A 19,551-nucleotide genomic window follows, 5' to 3' on the forward strand; every position below is an offset into this window, starting at 1 on the left:
TAGTGACCAACGCAACCAAATATACAGTTGGTTGCTGCTATAGGCCGGGGGGGGGGGGGGTACAGGGAGTGATATTGAATTTATGCATCAGCAAATTAATGTATGGTAAAGAGTGTATGGTTAGTGATTATTATGGGGGATTTTAATTATGGTGATAGTGTTCTATCCAGAGTGATGCCCAGATATTTAGGGAATCTGTTGTAGTGTAGTAGCAGTTTGTTTTTGAAGTAGACATGAGTTCTTTGTTAGCCTGGTTATTGTTCAATTGGAAGGAGAAATATCACGTGGCAAAAAGGAAATGGAATTCATACATCTTCTATGAAATAATTACTTGAAACAGCACATAACTGAAGGGACACCTGGTGTGAGAGTGTTGGACCTGGTCATTGGTTCAGAGGATATATGCTTAAGTAAGGTGTCCTCGTTACCTCCAATTGGTGAGAGTGATCATGTGGTATTGACTTGGGAGATTGCAAAATTTGTGGATTTCTCTCTTAAGAAGGGGTACATACAGAACTACAGGTTAGGCAATTTTAACAAACTTCAGAGTGAGCTTGCAGTTTGCAGTGTATGGGATAAAATCAAGCAGGTATCTGAGGAAGGCAATATTAGATTGTGTCCCCATGGTCAGGAAGACAAACCAGGTAGGCGTTTAGATGGATGAGTAGTAGTATCAAGCTTGATCTGCAAAAAAAAGAAATGTTATGGAGAATTTAAAAGGATAAAGGTGATCAGTACACCCATGAGCAGTATAAGGCTCAAGCTAGGAAGGTTACCAGAATAGTAAGAAAAGCTAAATCAGATTATGAGATGACCTTAGCCAAGGAGATCAAGGGTAATCCCAAACAGTTCTTCTGCTATGTGGCAAGTAAAAGGAAGAATGACTTTGGAGGATAACTTTAGTGGGTGCTGATGATATTGAGGTGACAAATTCAGATGTAATAGTAGAGTTACTGAGTGATAACTTTTCAAAAGTCTATCATCCAAGTGAGGATATTTCTGTACCTGTAGGAATAACCAATCTGAGAATTGAAGTTAAGAAATCAGAGGTACTTAGTATATTGCAAAATTTAAATGCAAACACTGCTGTACGTTTAGATGTAATATCAGCTCGGGTGTTGTGTGAATGTGCAAAGGAATTGTCAATGCCTCTTACTTGGTTATTTAACTTAAGTTTGAACTCTGCTATGGTCCCTAGGGAGTGGAAGGATGGAAAAGTAGTTTCTTTACATAGAGGTGGCTCTAAAACTGCGGTAGTTAATTACAGGCCAATCACCATCTCGGGAGTGGTGGTAAAAGTATTGGAAAAGTTGGTTAAAGACAAAATTCAAGAATGGGTGGATCAGGATATGATACTCTATAGGGGCCAACATCCAACATGGTTTTGTTAAAGATCGATCCTGCCTTAGCAAATTTATTAACTTTTTATAATAGAATGACATCTGAGTTGGACAAAGGAAATGGCTACACAGTGGTATTTCTGGATTTTGCTAAGGCTTTTGATGGAATACTGTTGTGCAAATTGGAGCAGATGGGGATGGATACTAAACTGGTGATATGGATAGTAGAATGGCTCAGGGAGAGATACCAGAAGGTGATGTATGGAGGAGCAGAGTCCAAGACGAGGCAGGTGATCAGTGGTGTGCCTCAGGGCTCTGTGCTTGGGCCATTGTTGTTTAATTTGTACATAAATGATATAGGAAATGGCTTAAAGGGAGATATTCAGTTGTTTGCTGATGATGCAAAGTTGGGTAGCGCAATAAAAAAATCAAGCTGATGTTGAGAGTTTGCAGGATGATTTAAATAAGCTGGCAAAATGGGTAAAAGGTAATGGATGTCAGTTCAATGTGGAAAAGTGTAAAGTTATGCATTTTGGGATTAAAAGATTACCAGCTGTGTACTACATTGATTGATCAATACTCCAAGAGATTCCTCGTCAATCTTCTAAGAGATTCCTCATCTCTAGGGACTTAGGGGTGTTTGGTGGATAGGGAGATGAAGTTCAGGGGACACATTGCTAAGGTGTCTAAGATTGCACATAGGATTACTTGGCTATTGAGGAATACACTAACATCCAGAGATAAAGAGGTTATTATTCCCCTTTATAAAGCGTTGATACTTCCACATTTGGATTACTGCTCGGGGTCTGGTCACCTGGATTCCTTGGAGACGAGGAGGGTGTGGAGAGGGTTCAGAGGAGAGTGACTAAGTTGGTGAGTGATGTAAAAAATGCTCCCTACATTGATAGATTGAGAGCTTGTGGATTGCAGAGGTTGGTTGATAGGCGGAGAAGAGGGGGATATAATAGAAGCATTTAAATTACTAAAAGTTTTTATAAGATTGATGCAGGGGAAATGTTACAGCTGTGTGATAGTGATGGAAGAACAAAAGGTCATCCCTGGAAATTAAGGAAAACTGTGGTAAACAACGGTGTGAGAACGAGGTTTTTCACCTGGAGGGTGGTGAATGAGCAGAATGCATTGCCTTACTCAGCTGTGAGTTCATCTGTAAATGAATTCAAGAAGAGACATGATAGATATTGTTTTGATAGTTTGGGTCTCCCACGATGTCTACTGACTCCATGAGATACCTGTAATAATAATAATAAAAAAAAAAAACAGTTTAATCAGGAAGTTTGACAACTTTGTAACAAAGAAAAATCTCAAGCAACTTCTGACAAACAAAGTAATCCACAATGTTTCAGATCATACACTTTTGGCTCATGAAACCAAATTTTAAACACAGACTTCAGTTTCATTATTGGTTCCAGAAAGAAATCATTGAGCTCAGATCATGACAAACATCAAATTTGCCTTCAAAAGATTACTGCAAAATGAAGCATATATCATTAGGCTAAAAGCTTGCTACCTTGTTTAGTTTAAAAAAAAATGCATGCCCTCCTAAAATTTAAGATCACTAAGGAAGAAAAGGCAGCCTTGAGGAAAATTAAATAAAAACAGTTATAATGAAAGCAGACAAAGGAAATGTCACAATGACCCTTAATAAAGAAGACTACAATAATAAAATGAAAGAATTATTATCAGATACATTGCAGCATATGGGAATGGACATAGGGTTGGTGAGATGGATAGGAGGGTGGTTGACGGAGAGATATCAGAGAGTGGTTTACTCGGGAGTAGAGTCCACAAGACGGCCTGTGACTAGTGGTGTGCCACAAGGATCTGTTCTTGGACCACTGCTGTTTAATTTGTTCATAAATGATACAGGAAATGATCTGAGAGGAACAGTTCATTTGTTTGCGGATGATGCGAAGTTGGGTAGGGCAATAGTGAATGCAGATGACGTCAAAATTTTGCAGGATGATTTGGATAGATTGGAGGTCTGGGCTAAGGAGAATGGATGTCAGTTTAATGTGGCAAAATGTAAGGTTATGCATTTTGGGGTGAAAAGATTGGAGGCAGTTTACTGCATTGGTGGAACCGTGCTCCAGGAAATTGATGAGGCACGAGATTTAGGAGTGTTGGTGGATAAGGAATTGAAATTTAGGGGACACATTGCAAAAGTGACCAAAACAGCTCATCAAATCACTTGGTTGCTGAAGAATACGTTGACAAGCAGAGACAAGCAGGTTATTGTTCCTCTCTATCGAGCCTTGATAAGACCCATCTAGACTACTGTGCTCAGATTTGGTCACCTAGGTTTCTTCTTGATGGGGAGGAGGTGGAGAGGATCCAGAGGCGAGTGACCAAGATGATAGCAGGTCTGTGGAATGAACCGTATGAGAACAGGTTGAGGATTTGTGGGTTGCAAAAATTGGTTGATAGGCGGAGGAGGGGAGATATGATTGAGACATTCAAATTACTGAAAGGTTTCTATAAAATTAATTCAGAAGATATTTTTGAGAACAGGGCTGGTTGTGGGAGGACTAGGGGACATCCATGGAAACTGGGCAAAAGTGTGGTTAGTAAAGGTGTTAGAGCTGGGTTCTTTACTTTTAGAGTAGTGAATGAGTGGAATGCGCTCCCTGAGTCTGTAGTGGATGCTGTGACAGTGAATGAGTTTAAGGCGAGGTATGATAGATACTGTATGAATGTCAGATAGTTGTGATGAATATGATTTGGGGCCTCCCCCGATGAGTCTAATGACTCCCTGGAGTTGCCCGTAATAATAGTAATAGTAATAATAGTAATACATCAGCTTATATTCCAGTAGCGAAGGGCCCCCACCACATCTATAAAAAAAATTAATAAATAAAACAATAAGCCTATTAGATAATATTAAACTGGCCAATGGAAACTTTATCCAAATTAAAAATGTTTTACTTGCATGCATGCATGCACGTGCACGCACGCACGCACACACACACACACACACACACCAAGGCAATCTTTTTAATAGTTTGTATAACATATCATATTTGGTTGTCTTTACATTCCTAAAGAAGGAAATATTCTTTCAGTATACAGGAGTGGAGCTGGGACTGGTGCAATGAATGACAAAACAATCAATATATATCTATATATTTATATGTTATATATATAATATACATTGAAACATATTTCAATATAAATATGTTGAAACTGGCAAATAAGTGCCATGCACGATCCTTACAGAACGCAGTATGATTATCTTAAATTTAAGCCTTGCTTTAGCAATGCTTGTATTCTATAACAGTGAAGCAAACTGGATAAGGAGAATGGACTATACCACACTGAATTTTGTCAAGGAATTTGGTAGAATTCGACATGCAAGGTTGCTGTACTGACTCAAAGAGATGAAAATGCAAAACAAGCTTCTGATGGATAGGGGAGTGGCTTATCGATAGATATCAGAAAGTGATGTACGAAGATTTTGAGTAACAGAGAAGAAACCAGTAGTATACCACAGAGTTCTGTACTCAAGCCATTGTTGTTTATATTAAGGAGACTGGGGATAGTCTAGACCAGTGGTTCTTAACCGGTGTTCCCCGGAACACTTGTGTTCCGCGAACTGGTTACAAGTGTTCTGCCGGTAAAAGATGTCACCTGACACAGTTCTGAGTGTAATTGGCTATTCTGATCCTAACAAGTGAAGCCTGCTATGCGAGTCGACTTCTAAACCAATAGAATATTGTTTATAGGTTATGTGTTTGCAGGATATATTATATCTACGCACTGTTTTTTGCACAGAGAATCCCTAGTTTCAAAAACATTACCCGCAATATTAAAACCAGTACTAGACAAAGTTGCAAATATGGTAATTTATATCAAGTCAAGACCTTTAAAAGCACTTTTTAAAAAAGTCTGAACATCTATGGAAGCCAAGTACGAATCTTTGCTTTTGCACACTGAAATAAGATGGTTATCCAGGGGTAAAGTGCTATTCAGAATTTTAGAACTTAAGAATGAATTATTGGGATTTATTCAAAATGAAGGTATGGATGCTTTTGTAAAATGTCTTCATAATGATATTTGGTGTACTAAAATGGTATATTTAGCCGATATTTTTAATTACTTAAATAGCATTAATCCAAGTATCCAAGGGAAAAATGAAAATATTTTGACATCCACTGACAAACTGTCAGCTTTTTAGAAAAAAAGTTAAGATTCTTGGGCGGTTTTCTTTGGAAAAACTGCACATCAGAAAAAAATACAGTAGATATGTTTCCTTCACTCCATAATAAAGATGTCGAGGGAATTATTTCCATTATAACAGAAGATTTAACAATATTGGAATAAAAGATTTCAAGTTACTTTCCTTCCTTAAATACACACAATTATGACTGGATACGAAATCCATTTGGCACAGTTAATACATCGAGTTGTGAATTTTCATTACAAGAAGAAGAAAAATTAGTTACCTTGTCAACAGACTGTACTCTAAAAATGAAATTCTCTGAAATAACTCTTGAAGAATTTTGGATTTTTGTCCAAACCGAATACTTAGCTCTCTCCACAAGGGCACTGAAAATTTTATTAGTTTTCAGCATCATATTAGTGTGAGCTCGATTTCTCAATACTAACTAATATAAAAACTAAAAAGTGTGAAAGACTTACTAATATAGACAAAGAGATGAGGGCACCTATATCACATATTAGACTTGATATTAATGAAATCTGGAAAAACCGAGAAGCTCAAGTATCGAATTAAAATCAGTTCCATTTTTATAAAAGGCAAGTCCATGAATATGTCGATTGTTAATTTTATGACCCTAATACTTTTGGAGTTCCCCAGATTTTTCTCATAACCAAAAGTGTTCTGTGACTTTGAAAAAGTTAAGAACCACTGGTCTAGAGGGTAATATCAAGTTATTTTCTGATGATGCTAATTTGGGTCAAGTTTTAATCGTGATATCTGATAAAGAATCCCTACAGATTGACTTGGTTAGACTGATTGTATGGCAAATATCAATGAGCATCAGCTTAATATTGCTAAGTACAAGGTTATGCATTTTGTACTGAGGACACTGAATGCAAAACAGTTGGTCAAAGACAAGAGATCTGAGAAAAATTAAGGAGTGAACAGATGGAAGAATCAATAATAGAATCATATTAAAAATTAAGATATTAGGAAGAAACATGACATTGTTAGCATTCAGGAATGTGTGAGCAGATTTAATCTCAGTGATATAGTCACTTAAACAGAATGGGAGAAGAAGGGTTAGCAAAACAGGTGCTTAATTTCCTGCTAGGTGGAACGAATCATTCCACTTAGCAGGAAAATGACCCAAAGGAGGACTAAGATCTAGGTGGAATGATTCAGTTAAGTGCCTTAGAAGACTGAAATATATCTGACAGATAAATCAGATTAATTTGGAAAAAAAAAAGTCAACAGGTAGTTAGTAATAATAAACTGTTCAATGCACACGCTGACCGCTTTATTAGAAAGTTTTATTTAATGCTATGTTGGATTTCCTTTCGATTCCCTGTGCATAGTTTGGTGAGACATGGGTGGGAAACAGCCTTCATTAAATGCTCAAATTCAGTCAAATGCTGCACACAAGAAGTTCTGTTTGTCCATACAAGTTTTCTCAAATGATAGCAATTTCATTTTTGACAGACTGTCTTTGAACCACAGTTACGCTACTTAGACAATCAAGATGGGTTACTTTGCCACTGATTAAATATCCGGGATATCTCACCTTTTGAGAAAGCAGTCAACTTTGCAGTTTTCAAAATTGTGGTTCCCGCCCACAATAAGCCTTTATCAAACTCTAAAAGATCTTTTGCTTTTTCCATTGTGGTCAACACCATTGACAATTGTTGACCAGCATCCCAACTACCACAGCAGATAAAATATGTTTAGAAACTGCTAACATTTTAAATGTAAATTATTAGAAAACAATAACGAGCAACTTAACGAAAGAAACACGAATTAACAGTGGTGAAATCACTAAAACCAAATCCGAACATCTTAATTACTAGAGCTCATAGAGGCAGTACCACAGTTATTCTAAATCGAACCACATATTTAGAAAAAATGAATCTGAGTCTCGGACAACAGTATCTATGAACTTGTTAACTACGACCTCAACCAATAGAATAAAAAAGAAAACAGAAAAGCTGCTTAAATCAGTCACTACAAGGCCCAAAGATACAGTCAAAAAATTACTTCCACACTATGCTCGTTCTACGAGAATATACAATCTACCAAAGATTGACAAACAAAATACACTACTCTGGCTGACAGTCGAAGGTATAGACAGCCCTAATTATCATCTAGCCAAGAAATTAGCGTCAACACTCAAGGAGTTGGTAGGTCATTTCCCCCTCCTATATTAAAAATACACAACACTTTACAAACATAATCAAAGACATCACACTAGAAAAAGATGATTTATTAGTCAGTTTTGATGTCTCTGCCCTCTTCACGAATATCCCAATCAATGACACAATTCTTCTTTTACAGGACAAATTCCCTCCCGATATCACAGTGCTCTTTGCGCATGTATTACGTTCTGGTTATTTTGTGTGGCAAAAAGTTTTCTACCTACAAAAAGAAGGCACAACCATGGGCTCACCATTATCCTCCCCTATTGCTAACTTTTATATGGAATATTTTGAGCAACATGCTCTAGATTCCTCTTCTTTAAAACCCAAGTCTGGCTTAGATACGTTGCCGATGTTTTCGCCATCTAGCCCAATGGCTGCCAGACATTAGACACTTTCTTCAGCCACCTAAACAAACGATACAAACAGTTCACAATTGAGATTGAAAAGCGGAACACACTTTCATTTCTAGATACACGTGTCACATGTCTTCCTTCTGGCAGTCTTTCCTTCATTGTTTACCGGAAACAGATACATACTGGCCAATATATACACATAAACTCCTACCACCATCCAACACAAAAACTAGGAGTCATTAATACTCTAAAAAAACAGGGCTTTAAAGATTTTTGTTCCAATGAAGAAATGCTTAAAGATGAATTTAAAGTTATCAGCAATACTTTCCTAAAAAATTGTTACAGCCAAAATACTTTAAATAAAATTCTCTACAAGACTTCGCTTAAAAACAAAGATAAACTAGACATTAAGGGACATCAGATAAAATAAACAGAATACTACAGAAATACAACCTTAAAGCCACCTTTAAACCTCCTACAAAATTAAAGATCTTACTCAAGTCATCCAAATACCTGATCCCTCTGCTGGCCCGCACTGGAGTATACCGTATTTATTGCACCTGTAATCTACCCAATATAGGGGAAACAGGATGCACAATTCCTCTCAGACAAAAGGAACATAAATGACACATTAAATATAATAACTATGGTGAAGCTGGCCTTTCTGATCATGCCCTGAACACTTTACATAGAATTGACTGGAAAAGCATCTGTTGTTAACACCACACCAAAACATGGTATGAACGTAAATTTAAAGAAGTCTGTGAGATTCTTATCAACCACCCTAATCTTAACAATAATGATAGTCTAAAAATTTCAAGAATATGGAAGGCACATATTCTACTCACTTAACCTTTCTCCCTAAGAGTTAACTATAAATAGGACCATAGGTAATTCAGAATCTTAAATCTAATATAACAATTATCATGTTAAATCAGGACATCATTGTTACTGTAAGAAACTATCTATATGAAAGAATGTTTCTCTGATGTTATCTTAAATAGAATATAGATTTGATGTAGTTTTTTTTAATTAATTAATTTTTTTATTCTGTTTTCACTAGAGGTCATGCCAGTAGAATAACCACTGATCAAATCATTGTCTCTTTAGCATACTGTGTGAAATGTAATTCAGCTTGTCTCTTGTCTCGGGAAATTAAAATAGTTATTTATAACACGGTTGTAAAGTCCATAATTTTTCTAAAATGAATGGTGAAGGCATAGGATGGGATAACTCCACTGTTGAAGAGAAATTTGTAAGAAAAAGGAAACAAGCCTTTAATAAGACCACATATAGGCTACTGTATGCAAATATGTTCACTTAGATTTGGATGAAATGGTGGAGGCATTTGAAAATTCAGGTAACCAAGATAATTTACCTATAGAATTGCACATATGAGTATAAATTGAGGAGAATGTTGTCTTCAAGATTTGAGGAATAGATGGGGAAGAAGAGCTATGGTAGAAACAAACAGTAAGGGGAGTTTATAGCATAGATACAAGCGAAATTATGCATTTGTCAGGTGTAGAAGAAATCATGACCATCCCTGGAATGATGTGAGCTCCAGATTCTTATGATGCAGTGATTATGTGGGATGAGTTACCATTATAAGTTGTGAGTGTATGAGTGACTACTAAAAGCAGTCCTTACCTTGTCCGTGGAAGAGCCATAATAACAGCAAAAATAACATTTCTTTCTTTAGTGAAGAATATAACATTGCTTTTACAGTGATGTCCAACATAGAGATACTACAGTTTTTATATTCTAGCATGGGCTTGGACTGTTTTGTGACACCCAAACCCATTGTTGGAATAAGGATTTTTTTTCTTTCATCATTAATTTTTATTTTTTGGTAATTTTTTTTTATTCATTTTTTACCTAGTCTGGGAAACTGCTCTAGAGACCAAACATGGAACTTCAAGCTATTTCAAGCCTCTTATAAGTGGGATAGTAGTCTCTTGGTGATAAAATTCATCTACCAAAAACAATAACATAAGAGTATAATCATGCCCATGATGCAATCTGAACTTGAAGCCTGTTGGTTGGAGGGCAAATACGTTAACCACTAGGCCAAATCAAGCTATTAGCAAGCAATCAAATTTGATAACTGCTGTTTCAGGTATGGAGCTGTATTACAAAGTATTACAAAATCACCAACTATTCAAGTGATGCATTTGTCATAAATCCTTTGTATTTATAACAGAATATGTTTCATAATTACAAATTTTATGCTAATATAGTTTTATGCAACATATTTTAGCCAAAATTCAAAGCCATAAGAAATGAAAACACATCTATTTCAGTCTTGCAAGATCTGCTAATTATATTAGGTGCATTTATATAATAAGAATTTGCATAGTCATATAGTAAGAATATATGAAAATAAGAGTTAATGAATATTTACAAGAGAAAGAAAAAAGACAATAAATACATACTCCACAACCTTCATCTCCTTGCTCAATACACACAATTCTTTGGCATTCAGGATCAGGAATTATGCCAGCTCCACAATTTGGACGTGGACACAAGACCCCTCCAGCATGAAGAAGACATTCTTCAGCACCAAATCTTTGGTATCTAGAGTACTAGAAGATCAGCATTCATTTTAACACAGTTATGAATTTAGGAAATACTGATACAGAATTTTATCTGAGTTTTAAGCACAGCATTAGAACATAGCAAAATAGCCCTGATATATTTTTTTTTTAAATACTGTATGGGATATTTGTACCATTTCATCCCCTGTCTATTCACAATCCTATTCTCCTCTCTTTAATCATCTTTTAATTCTTTAATTAAGGGGATAATAAATCCCTCATTAATTCTGCAACTGATTCCTTAAATCTTGAATCCACTAAGCCTCCACTGGCTCTCCATCTCTGAAATGCAGGTGATACTCTTCATTAGAATGCTAGCAGAGTAATCACCTAAGAAATTTGTATCTCATCCATTCAAAGGTATAGCAGTCAAGCAATTCCACAAGCCACAGCACATTAAACTATCAGGAGTCTTCCATATCAGCTACCAAATAATTTTACTGTCACTTACTTTGTCAGATCATGCCTGAAGACCCTCAGTGGATACTTGAAACATGGATAGTACCGAACCCTATATATACTATGTTTTTTCTATACATACATACCTACGATAAAATTTAATTTATAAATTAGGCACAGTAAGAGATTAACAACAATAACTAATAGTAAAATAGAACAATTATAACAATACACTGTAATAAAAGTTATGTGAATGGAATCATAGCAACTCAGCATACGATTAATTTTTTTTTCCTTATGAAGTCAAGAACTTTCACCTTTTCATTTAAAGGAAGCACTTTATGGATTCTCTTTGGCATATCCAAATTGCTAGCATCACTCCTTTTGCGCTCTGAGGTCATTATTAAGTAAAATAAGGGTTACTTAAGTCGACTGTTGTGATACTGCAACAGTCGATCTAATAACCAAGGCGGTTACTACAGGTAGCATATACAGTAGTGTGTATATGCTGGAAAAAGGGATGATTCACATCCCGGATGGGGCAGTGTGAGATTTCATCACTACTCAGAATGGCTTGCAATTTAAAACTTATGAATTGTTTATTTCTGGAATTTTTCCATTTAATATTTTCAGACCAAGGTTGACCACAGAAAGCAAACCCGCAGATGGGGGGGGGAGACGGTGTGTGTGTGTGTGTGTGTGTGTATATATATATATATATATAATGATATATATCATTTACATGTCTAAATGGGACATGTTATTTCTCACAGCACCATGCAGTCCCATAGCTATCCTCCAGCTCAACTATCCAGATATGCTTTATATGATTTCCTCCAATAAAATGGGTAGTACATGTATATTCATCACATCTGACATTCCATCTCAGAGACTACAAAACCAATATTCTCCTTTTTCATTTATTGCTTATCAGTTGCTAAATTCTGATAACCACTCTAACCTCAGTAATTATTTATCTCAGAAGGCTGATTTTCTGGAGTCCAATTACCCAAATGGTGATGTTATTTTCCTTGGGAGGAGGGGGTACATAAATGTTTACAACTCAAGCTGGCTTCCCTCCTCTCACTCCACCGATCAACCTGGAAGACATTCTGAACAGCTAGGAGAGATACACCTCAGAACACATCTCAGACATGGAAAGGGGAAAAAGCACAAATCAGAAATAGAGGAACATACCACAGAGAAAAAGTGCCAAGTACTATGGCAGCATGCAGAAATAGTCTACAGTGAATGATTACAATTTCTTGTCAAAGAATTCAAAGAATCATCAAAAATGTTTAAAAAAAAACTAATCAACATATCAAAAAACAAGATATTATTCTACACATCACATTGCTAGTCATCATAGTACAGTGGGAATTGCATGCATGTGCAACACTATTAATCTATTAAAATAATCTGTATTACTGATAAAATTAGCCTGCTTTTTGTAAAACCCAGGTCATGTAATATCAGTTTAGTTTTTTTTTAATTTCATCCTCCTGAAGGAGTGTACTATAATGCATATGAAGCAAGATGCTGAAGAATGTTTGCTGTCAATAATGACCTAACACAAACTGTGCATTTACCCATCAAAATACTTGATAATCTTCATCACCCATATCTTAACAAGCTCACCTCCTGGCATTCAGTTCTTAACCTTTCTCATGTTTCATTTTCTGCAGAACGTCTGTCAATCCAGACATTATTAATCTTCTCTACTTTAGAACTACGATGAGAAATGGGAGACCTATGATTTCTGTTGTTTTCCATTGTATGATTACATTTTTGCCTTTCAGTACTTTGACCAGAAGACTTGAATACAAATGAGGAAGTACTGAAATTGCACTCATCAGCCTCCTCAATGCACCAGAAAGCCCATGAGTGTAATTTATTATTATTATGGGCAACTCAAGGAGCATTTAGACTCACTGAGGGAGACCCTAAGCATCATGTCAAGAACTATCCAACATTTGCACAATATCTATCATACTTTGCTTTGAACTCATTCACAGTCATGACATACACAACAGATTCTGGCAACCTATTCCACTCATTCACTACTCTCCAAACAAAAAACCATTCTAACACCTTTGCTAACTACACTCTTACTCAGTTTCCATGGATGGCCTCAAGTTCTCTCACCAACACACCTATTCGGAAAAATGTCCTCTGAACTAATCTTGTAAAAACCTCTCAGTAATTTGTATGTCTCAATAATATTACCTTTTTCCACCTATCAATCAGTTTCTGTAACACAAATCTTCAACCTGTTCTTGTAAGGTTCATTCCTTATCATTTGTTCTTGTAAGGTTCAATTCTTGGTCATTTGTCTCTGGATCTTCTCTACCTCCTCCTCATCATCGAGAAACCCTAATGCCCAGATCTGCATACAGTAGTCAAGATGGAGTCTTATCAAGGCCTGATAAAGAGGAACAATAATCTGCTTGTCTCTGCTCAAAGTATTCTTTAGTAACCAAGTGATTTGATGACTGCTTTAGCCACTTTTGCAATGTGCCCCCTAAAATTTAACTCCCTATCCACTAACACTCCCAAATCTCTGGCTTCATCAATTTCCTGCAGTACAGTTCCACCAATATGGTATACAGCTGGTTATTTTTTGATCTCAAAATGCATAACCTTACACTTTGCCACACTAAACTGATATCCATTCTCCCTTGCCAGTCTGCTAATCTAACTAAATCATCCTGCAAAGTTTTAACATTAGTAATAACTATTGCTCTACCCAACTTTGCATCACTGGCAAATAACTGAATAGTTCCTCTCAAATCCTTTCCTATATCGTTAATGAACAAATTAAACAGTAGGGGTCCAAGAACAGAACCCTGTGGCACACCACCACTAGTCATAGGCCTTCTTTTGGACTCTGCTCCTGAATAAACTACTCAGATATCTTTCCAACACCCTCCTATCCATTTCACCTACATCCATCCCCATTTGCTGCAGTCAGTGCCGGATTTACCTATATGCTAAAAAAGCTACAGCTTAGGGCCTCGCAATCTGCCGGGGCCTCAAATAAAAAAACAAAAAGACCAGCTGATGTAATTTAAAACAGTAGGGGGGCCTCTTGGTTTTGTATAGCTTAGGGCCTCAGCAAATCTAAATCCAGCCCTGGCTGCAGTTTACTGATTAGAATTCCATGTGGTATCCTGTCAAGGGCCTTTGCAAAGTCCAGCAGTATCACTGTAAACCCATTACCTTTATCCAACTCAGCTGTCACTATATTATAAAACGTGAGCAAGTTACTGAGGCATGACACACACACAAAACCATGCCCACCCCCCATACACTATCCCATTTCCATATATCCATTCCTGTATTTTGTTCTTGACCAACTTCTCCAATACTGTGACAATAATTCCTGATATGCTGATCAGTCAGTAATTTGCTACATCAGTCTTGGAGCCTCCTTTATGCAATGGAACTATTTTCATCTCTTTCCACTTCCTTGGAACTAACCCAGAGCTGAGACTTAGATTAAACAATATGGTAAAGGGCACTAACATTTCCCTCACTGCTTCATGTAAAACTCGAGCCGGTATACCATCCAATCCCATAGCTATGTTCACATTAAGGTTCTGTAATATGCTATTCACCTCCATTTCATTCACCAAGCCTTTGGTTCTCTTCTGCAATATCACCACCTGGATGGTATACTACTCTTGCAAAGTGCTCGCTCAGTAATTCCACTATATCAACTGATTCAGTTACCTCCCTACCATCGGCATCCCTTAAAATCATTCTGCCATATACATTCTTTCTTTTACTTGCAGCATATTGAAAGAACTGTTTGGGATTCTCTTTAGCCTGCATTGCTAACTTCCTATCATAATCTGCTTCTCTCTGCCTTTTTTTAACAAGCTAGTTATCCTTCTAGCCTGTGCTTTGTACTGCTCATGTGCCTGCAGGTCACCTTTCTCCTTAAACTCCCTCCACTGTTTCTTTTTTTTTTGCAGCTCCAGTGCTTGATGATGATATTCATCCATTTAACTCCCAAATTTATTTCCTCTCCTGATTCTAGGTATGCAGTCTGCCATTATCTCCCTCAAACACTCCTTTACCACTTCCCAAGCACTATCAACATCCATCCCTTCCAGTTTTACAGGACATGGCACTGATCCAAGCATCTCCTAAGCTTGTCATACTTACCAGCCCTGTAATTCCACATATACCAATCTTAACTAAAACTTCCACATGTTTGGCCACCTCTCAGGTCAAGACCATATGATGACTCAAACCAATTGGTGGCAATGTGGTCATATTCTTTATAGACAAATTCACAGATGCAATTACTAGATCAAGCACTCTCTGGAATTTCTGTCCTTCTACATGCAGAATGCATGTAGAAGGACAGAAATATTATTATTATTATTATTATTCCTAACACCTCGAAGGAGTACGAAGACTCATCACGGGAGGACACCTACAACTGTCTCAACAACTACACCGAATCTACTATGAATCATCTCCATCAACGCCATCTACTGCCCACCTCCACCACAAATAAGGTCAAACAAAGATAAGGATGACACCCTGCCATCATTCCTCTTTATTTTTCAACTTCGTACAGATGATCAAGATACTAAATGCTTTCTCTAATCTTCTGCCAACAAGGACACGAGAAAAATCTTATAACAAGTCTCCTGGCCCAGATAGTACACCCTAAATTGTGCTCAACATTTGCAACCTGTAATCAACAGCTGGTTATTCTAGAGCGAATTTGTAGGCTTTGTCTATTGCAAAGGACATGATTTGTCCTGGTATACTCTAGTATGTATTTAATGTTGATATCATTGACAAAATAAGAATTATTGAGTCTTTAAGTCATGAGACAAGAAATTATATTTTTGTTTTAATTCTTTACCCAAGTGTAAGCAAACAATTTGTATGCAAAGTAATTTGCATACAAATACATCCCAACTTCACAGCAATAAATCAAGAGGCTTCCTGATCTAGTGAAAAATTCTGCTGCCACTTATTCTGCCAGATCATTCCTTGGAGAGAGGGCTAAGAAGGAAAAATATATGCAATTCTTTCATTTCATTCCTACAGTACGTTCCCAGCTCATTAAACAGGAACTGCATATGAAAAAGAGGCTATGGAAGAGATATAAGGAGAAGATGAAGAGCAGATGCATGAAGATGCATTTTGTTTAATTTGAGTCTCAGGTCTGCGTTAGTCCAGAGGGGGTGGAAAGAGAGGAAAATAGTTCCACTCATAAAGGAGGTTCCAAGACTGCTGTTACAAATTACCAACTGATCAGCATATCAGGAGTCATTGTCAAGGTTTTGGAGAACGTAGTCAAGAGAAAAATACAGGAATGGATAGATGAAAATGGGATAGTGTATGGGGGACAGCATGGTTTTGTGAAGGGTAGATCATGCCTCAGTAACTTGCTCACATTTTATAACACAGTGACGGCTGAACTGGATAAGGGTAATGGGTTTACAGTGATACTACTGGACCTTGTTTAGGCCTTTCACAGGATACCACATGGAATTCTAATCAGTAAACTGCAGCATATGGGGATGGATATAGGGTTGGTGAGATGGATAGGAGGGTGGTTGATGGAGAGATATCAGAGAGTAGTTTATTCATCAGTAGTCCAAAAGATGGCCTGTGACTAGTGGTGTGCTGCAGGGTTCTGTTCTTGGACCACTACTATTTAATTTGTTCATAACGATACGGGGAAAGGTGCCCAATGAATGAAAGGAAGGTAAGATAGTGCCATTGCATAAGGGTGGTAGCAGACTGGAAGTGTCTAATTATAGGCCAGTTTGTGTGTCATCAGTAGTTGTTAAGATCTTGGAGAAATTAGTGAGGGACCGTATACAGCATTGGGCAGATGAGGGTAACATTATTTGTGAGAGTCAACATGGATTTGTGAAGGGGTGCTCTTGTTTTAGTAATATGCTAGCCTTTTATAATAAAGTTACAAGAGCAGTAGATGAGGGAAAGGCATATACTGCAATTTTCTTGGATTTAGCAAAGGTATTTGACAGGGTGTCACATGATAAGCTGATATTTAAGTTGCAGCACATGGGTCTGGATGTCAGGTTGGTCAACTGGATTCAGGATTGGCTGTCCGATAGGTATCAGAGAGTTGTGTATAGTGGGTCAGTTTCAAGGAGGCAGAGGGTTACAAGTGGGGTCCCACAAGGCTCAGTACTGGGACCTATACTGTTTAACCTTTATAATCAATGACATTGTCAGTGGATTGCAAGGGGATAGTCAGTTGTTTGCAGATGATATGAAGCTGGTAAGGGTTATTAGTAATAGCGCAGATGTGGTAGCCTGCAAGAGGATTTGAATAAGCTAGACAAATGGGCTAATGAATGGGGATTATGGTTTGATGCAGCAAAATGTAAGGTCTTGAGGTTTGGGACACATCAATGGGACACCACATACTCTATTGGAGGAGCTATACTGGAGGAAGTAGGGGAGATAAGAGATCTAGGGTTGATGATTGAGATAGAAACCTGAATTTCAGGGGACATATTGCAAAGGTGGTGGATGTAACACAGAGGATTGCTCCAATAATGAGAAGGACACTGACCAGTAGAGATAAGAGTTATCAATCCGTTGTATAAGACTCTGATCAGACAACACATAGACTATTGTTCACAGATTTGGTCCCCAGGATTTGAAGGGGATAAATTAACTGTGGAAAGGATACAAAAGCAGATAACAAAGATGGTTTCAGGACTGTACAATGTTAGTTATGAGGATCGGCAGAGGGAATGTGGACTGCAGAGTTTGGTGGATAGAAGAAAGAGAGGTGATATGATTGAGACTTTTAAAGTGTTGAAAGGTGGTAACAGGGTTGACACTAGGGAGTTCTTTTGCTTGGTTGAACAGCGTGAAGAAGTGATGACAAGGGGCCATCCCTGGAAGTTACAAAAGGAAACTGTGAGCAAGAGGGTGAGGAGTGGTTTCTTTGCATGGAGGGTGGTTGAACCATGGAATGCATTGCCTGATAGTGTGGTGAGAGCAAGAATGGTCAATGAGTTTAAGGAGTGGTACGATAGACTTTGTGTTTCCTAGGAAGGGCCTCCCGCGATGAGTCTTTTGACTCCATGGAGGCCTGAATAATAATGATAATAACTCTTCATTCACAACAATGAAAGACAATATGACAAAATACAGTTATATTACAGACTGCAAAAATCTCCTGCAATAAACAATTGAAAAAAAATAATAAAATAAAAATCCTATTGAAAAATAAAAAAAAATGACAAAAAAATAATAAAAGTACATAAATATTAAAAATTATCACAAAAATTTCCATATATGCTTTATCAACATTCGTGACCATAAAACTAACATTAACAACATACACCCCACTTACAATCTTCTAAACCAGGTCTGATTTGATTATTCCAAAAGAAAACCTCACCTGGCAAATTCAACCACTATCACCCATTCCAACTGCCCAAACTCACCTTATAAAATTTCTTCTGCCACTAAGACAGTACATGTACATTCATCAAAAATGATTTTCTCTTAGAGAATGCAAACCCTTCAATTATCTATATCTGATGTACACTGGCTAAAAAAAAAAATCCTTACCCCAAGTTTGTTGCTTTCATTTGCAGTTTGATCTGCAACTATCACTTTCCAATCTCTGATACCTACATTCGTCATTTATTACCAATTATATATTTGGTTTAATCCTTTAACTAAGTGTAAGCAAACAAAGTTTGTGCCTGAAGTATTTTCAGGACTGGAGCTACTCGTGGCAAAGGTGTTATAACTTCTCATCATTTGCCTTAGTATCCCATAATTCAAAGCACATCTCTTTGCTGACATGTATAATGCTATGCATTAAGGGTCACTACCCAGATTGGTTTCGACCTTTATTGACGTCTCATCAGTGGGAGCTAGACCTAGAGGTGGTAAGATTAAGGTGGAAGTAATGGAGAAGTCATATTTCCATATACGAGTTGCCAAAAGGTGTCACACCTTATTATTAAAATTCTCTACATTCGTCTGTTTGATTATCTATCTCCAAACCTGGATTTTCTGCATTCGAAATACCAAATAGGGAGGACATTCCCTTGGGGACTTCAACATCCACAACTCAATTTGACTTCTCTTCTCTAATTTCAATAATCAAGTGGACAGGGATGGGAATATTTGCCATTAGCAACTACCTAACACAGAGGGTCCCAGCTTCTCCAGAACACTAGATAACCCTCACAATGACAATGATCTAGAACTCCAAGACTACAACCTTGTTCAAGCTTCCTTCATTATGCAACCTTCACCCAGCCATTCTCAATCTCATCTTCTGGCTTTACAATAGTACCAAATGGAATGACCTCTGAATTCTACTTCTTTCCATTGTCCAACTATTGTTTCTGTTCTCCATATCCAAACACCTGCTTAGAGAGAATACCAGAAATAAATCTTGCTGAATGAAAGTCTTCACTCTCCATCCCACTCAAAATTCCTGATAACAATTTAAGT

The 19,551-nt window shown here is 37.2% G+C and overlaps 1 protein-coding gene across 1 annotated transcript in view; it reads right to left on the bottom strand.

Annotated features, from left to right (window-relative positions):
• park (E3 ubiquitin-protein ligase parkin) overlaps nucleotides 1-19,551 on the bottom strand; it is a 137,065-nt gene that overhangs the window by 30,589 nt on the left and 86,925 nt on the right. Inside the window, exon 7 of the mRNA XM_090409081.1 lies at nucleotides 10,501-10,650. Coding sequence (XP_090265207.1) covers nucleotides 10,501-10,650 — 150 coding nt within the window. The remainder of the gene's footprint in view (nucleotides 1-10,500; nucleotides 10,651-19,551) is intronic.

Source organism: Typopeltis vanoorti, chromosome 19, assembly GCF_054136105.1.
Source record: "Typopeltis vanoorti isolate ZY-2024b chromosome 19, IOZ_Tvanoo_1.0, whole genome shotgun sequence".
In the NCBI taxonomy this organism is placed as follows: Eukaryota; Metazoa; Arthropoda; class Arachnida; order Uropygi; family Thelyphonidae; genus Typopeltis; species Typopeltis vanoorti.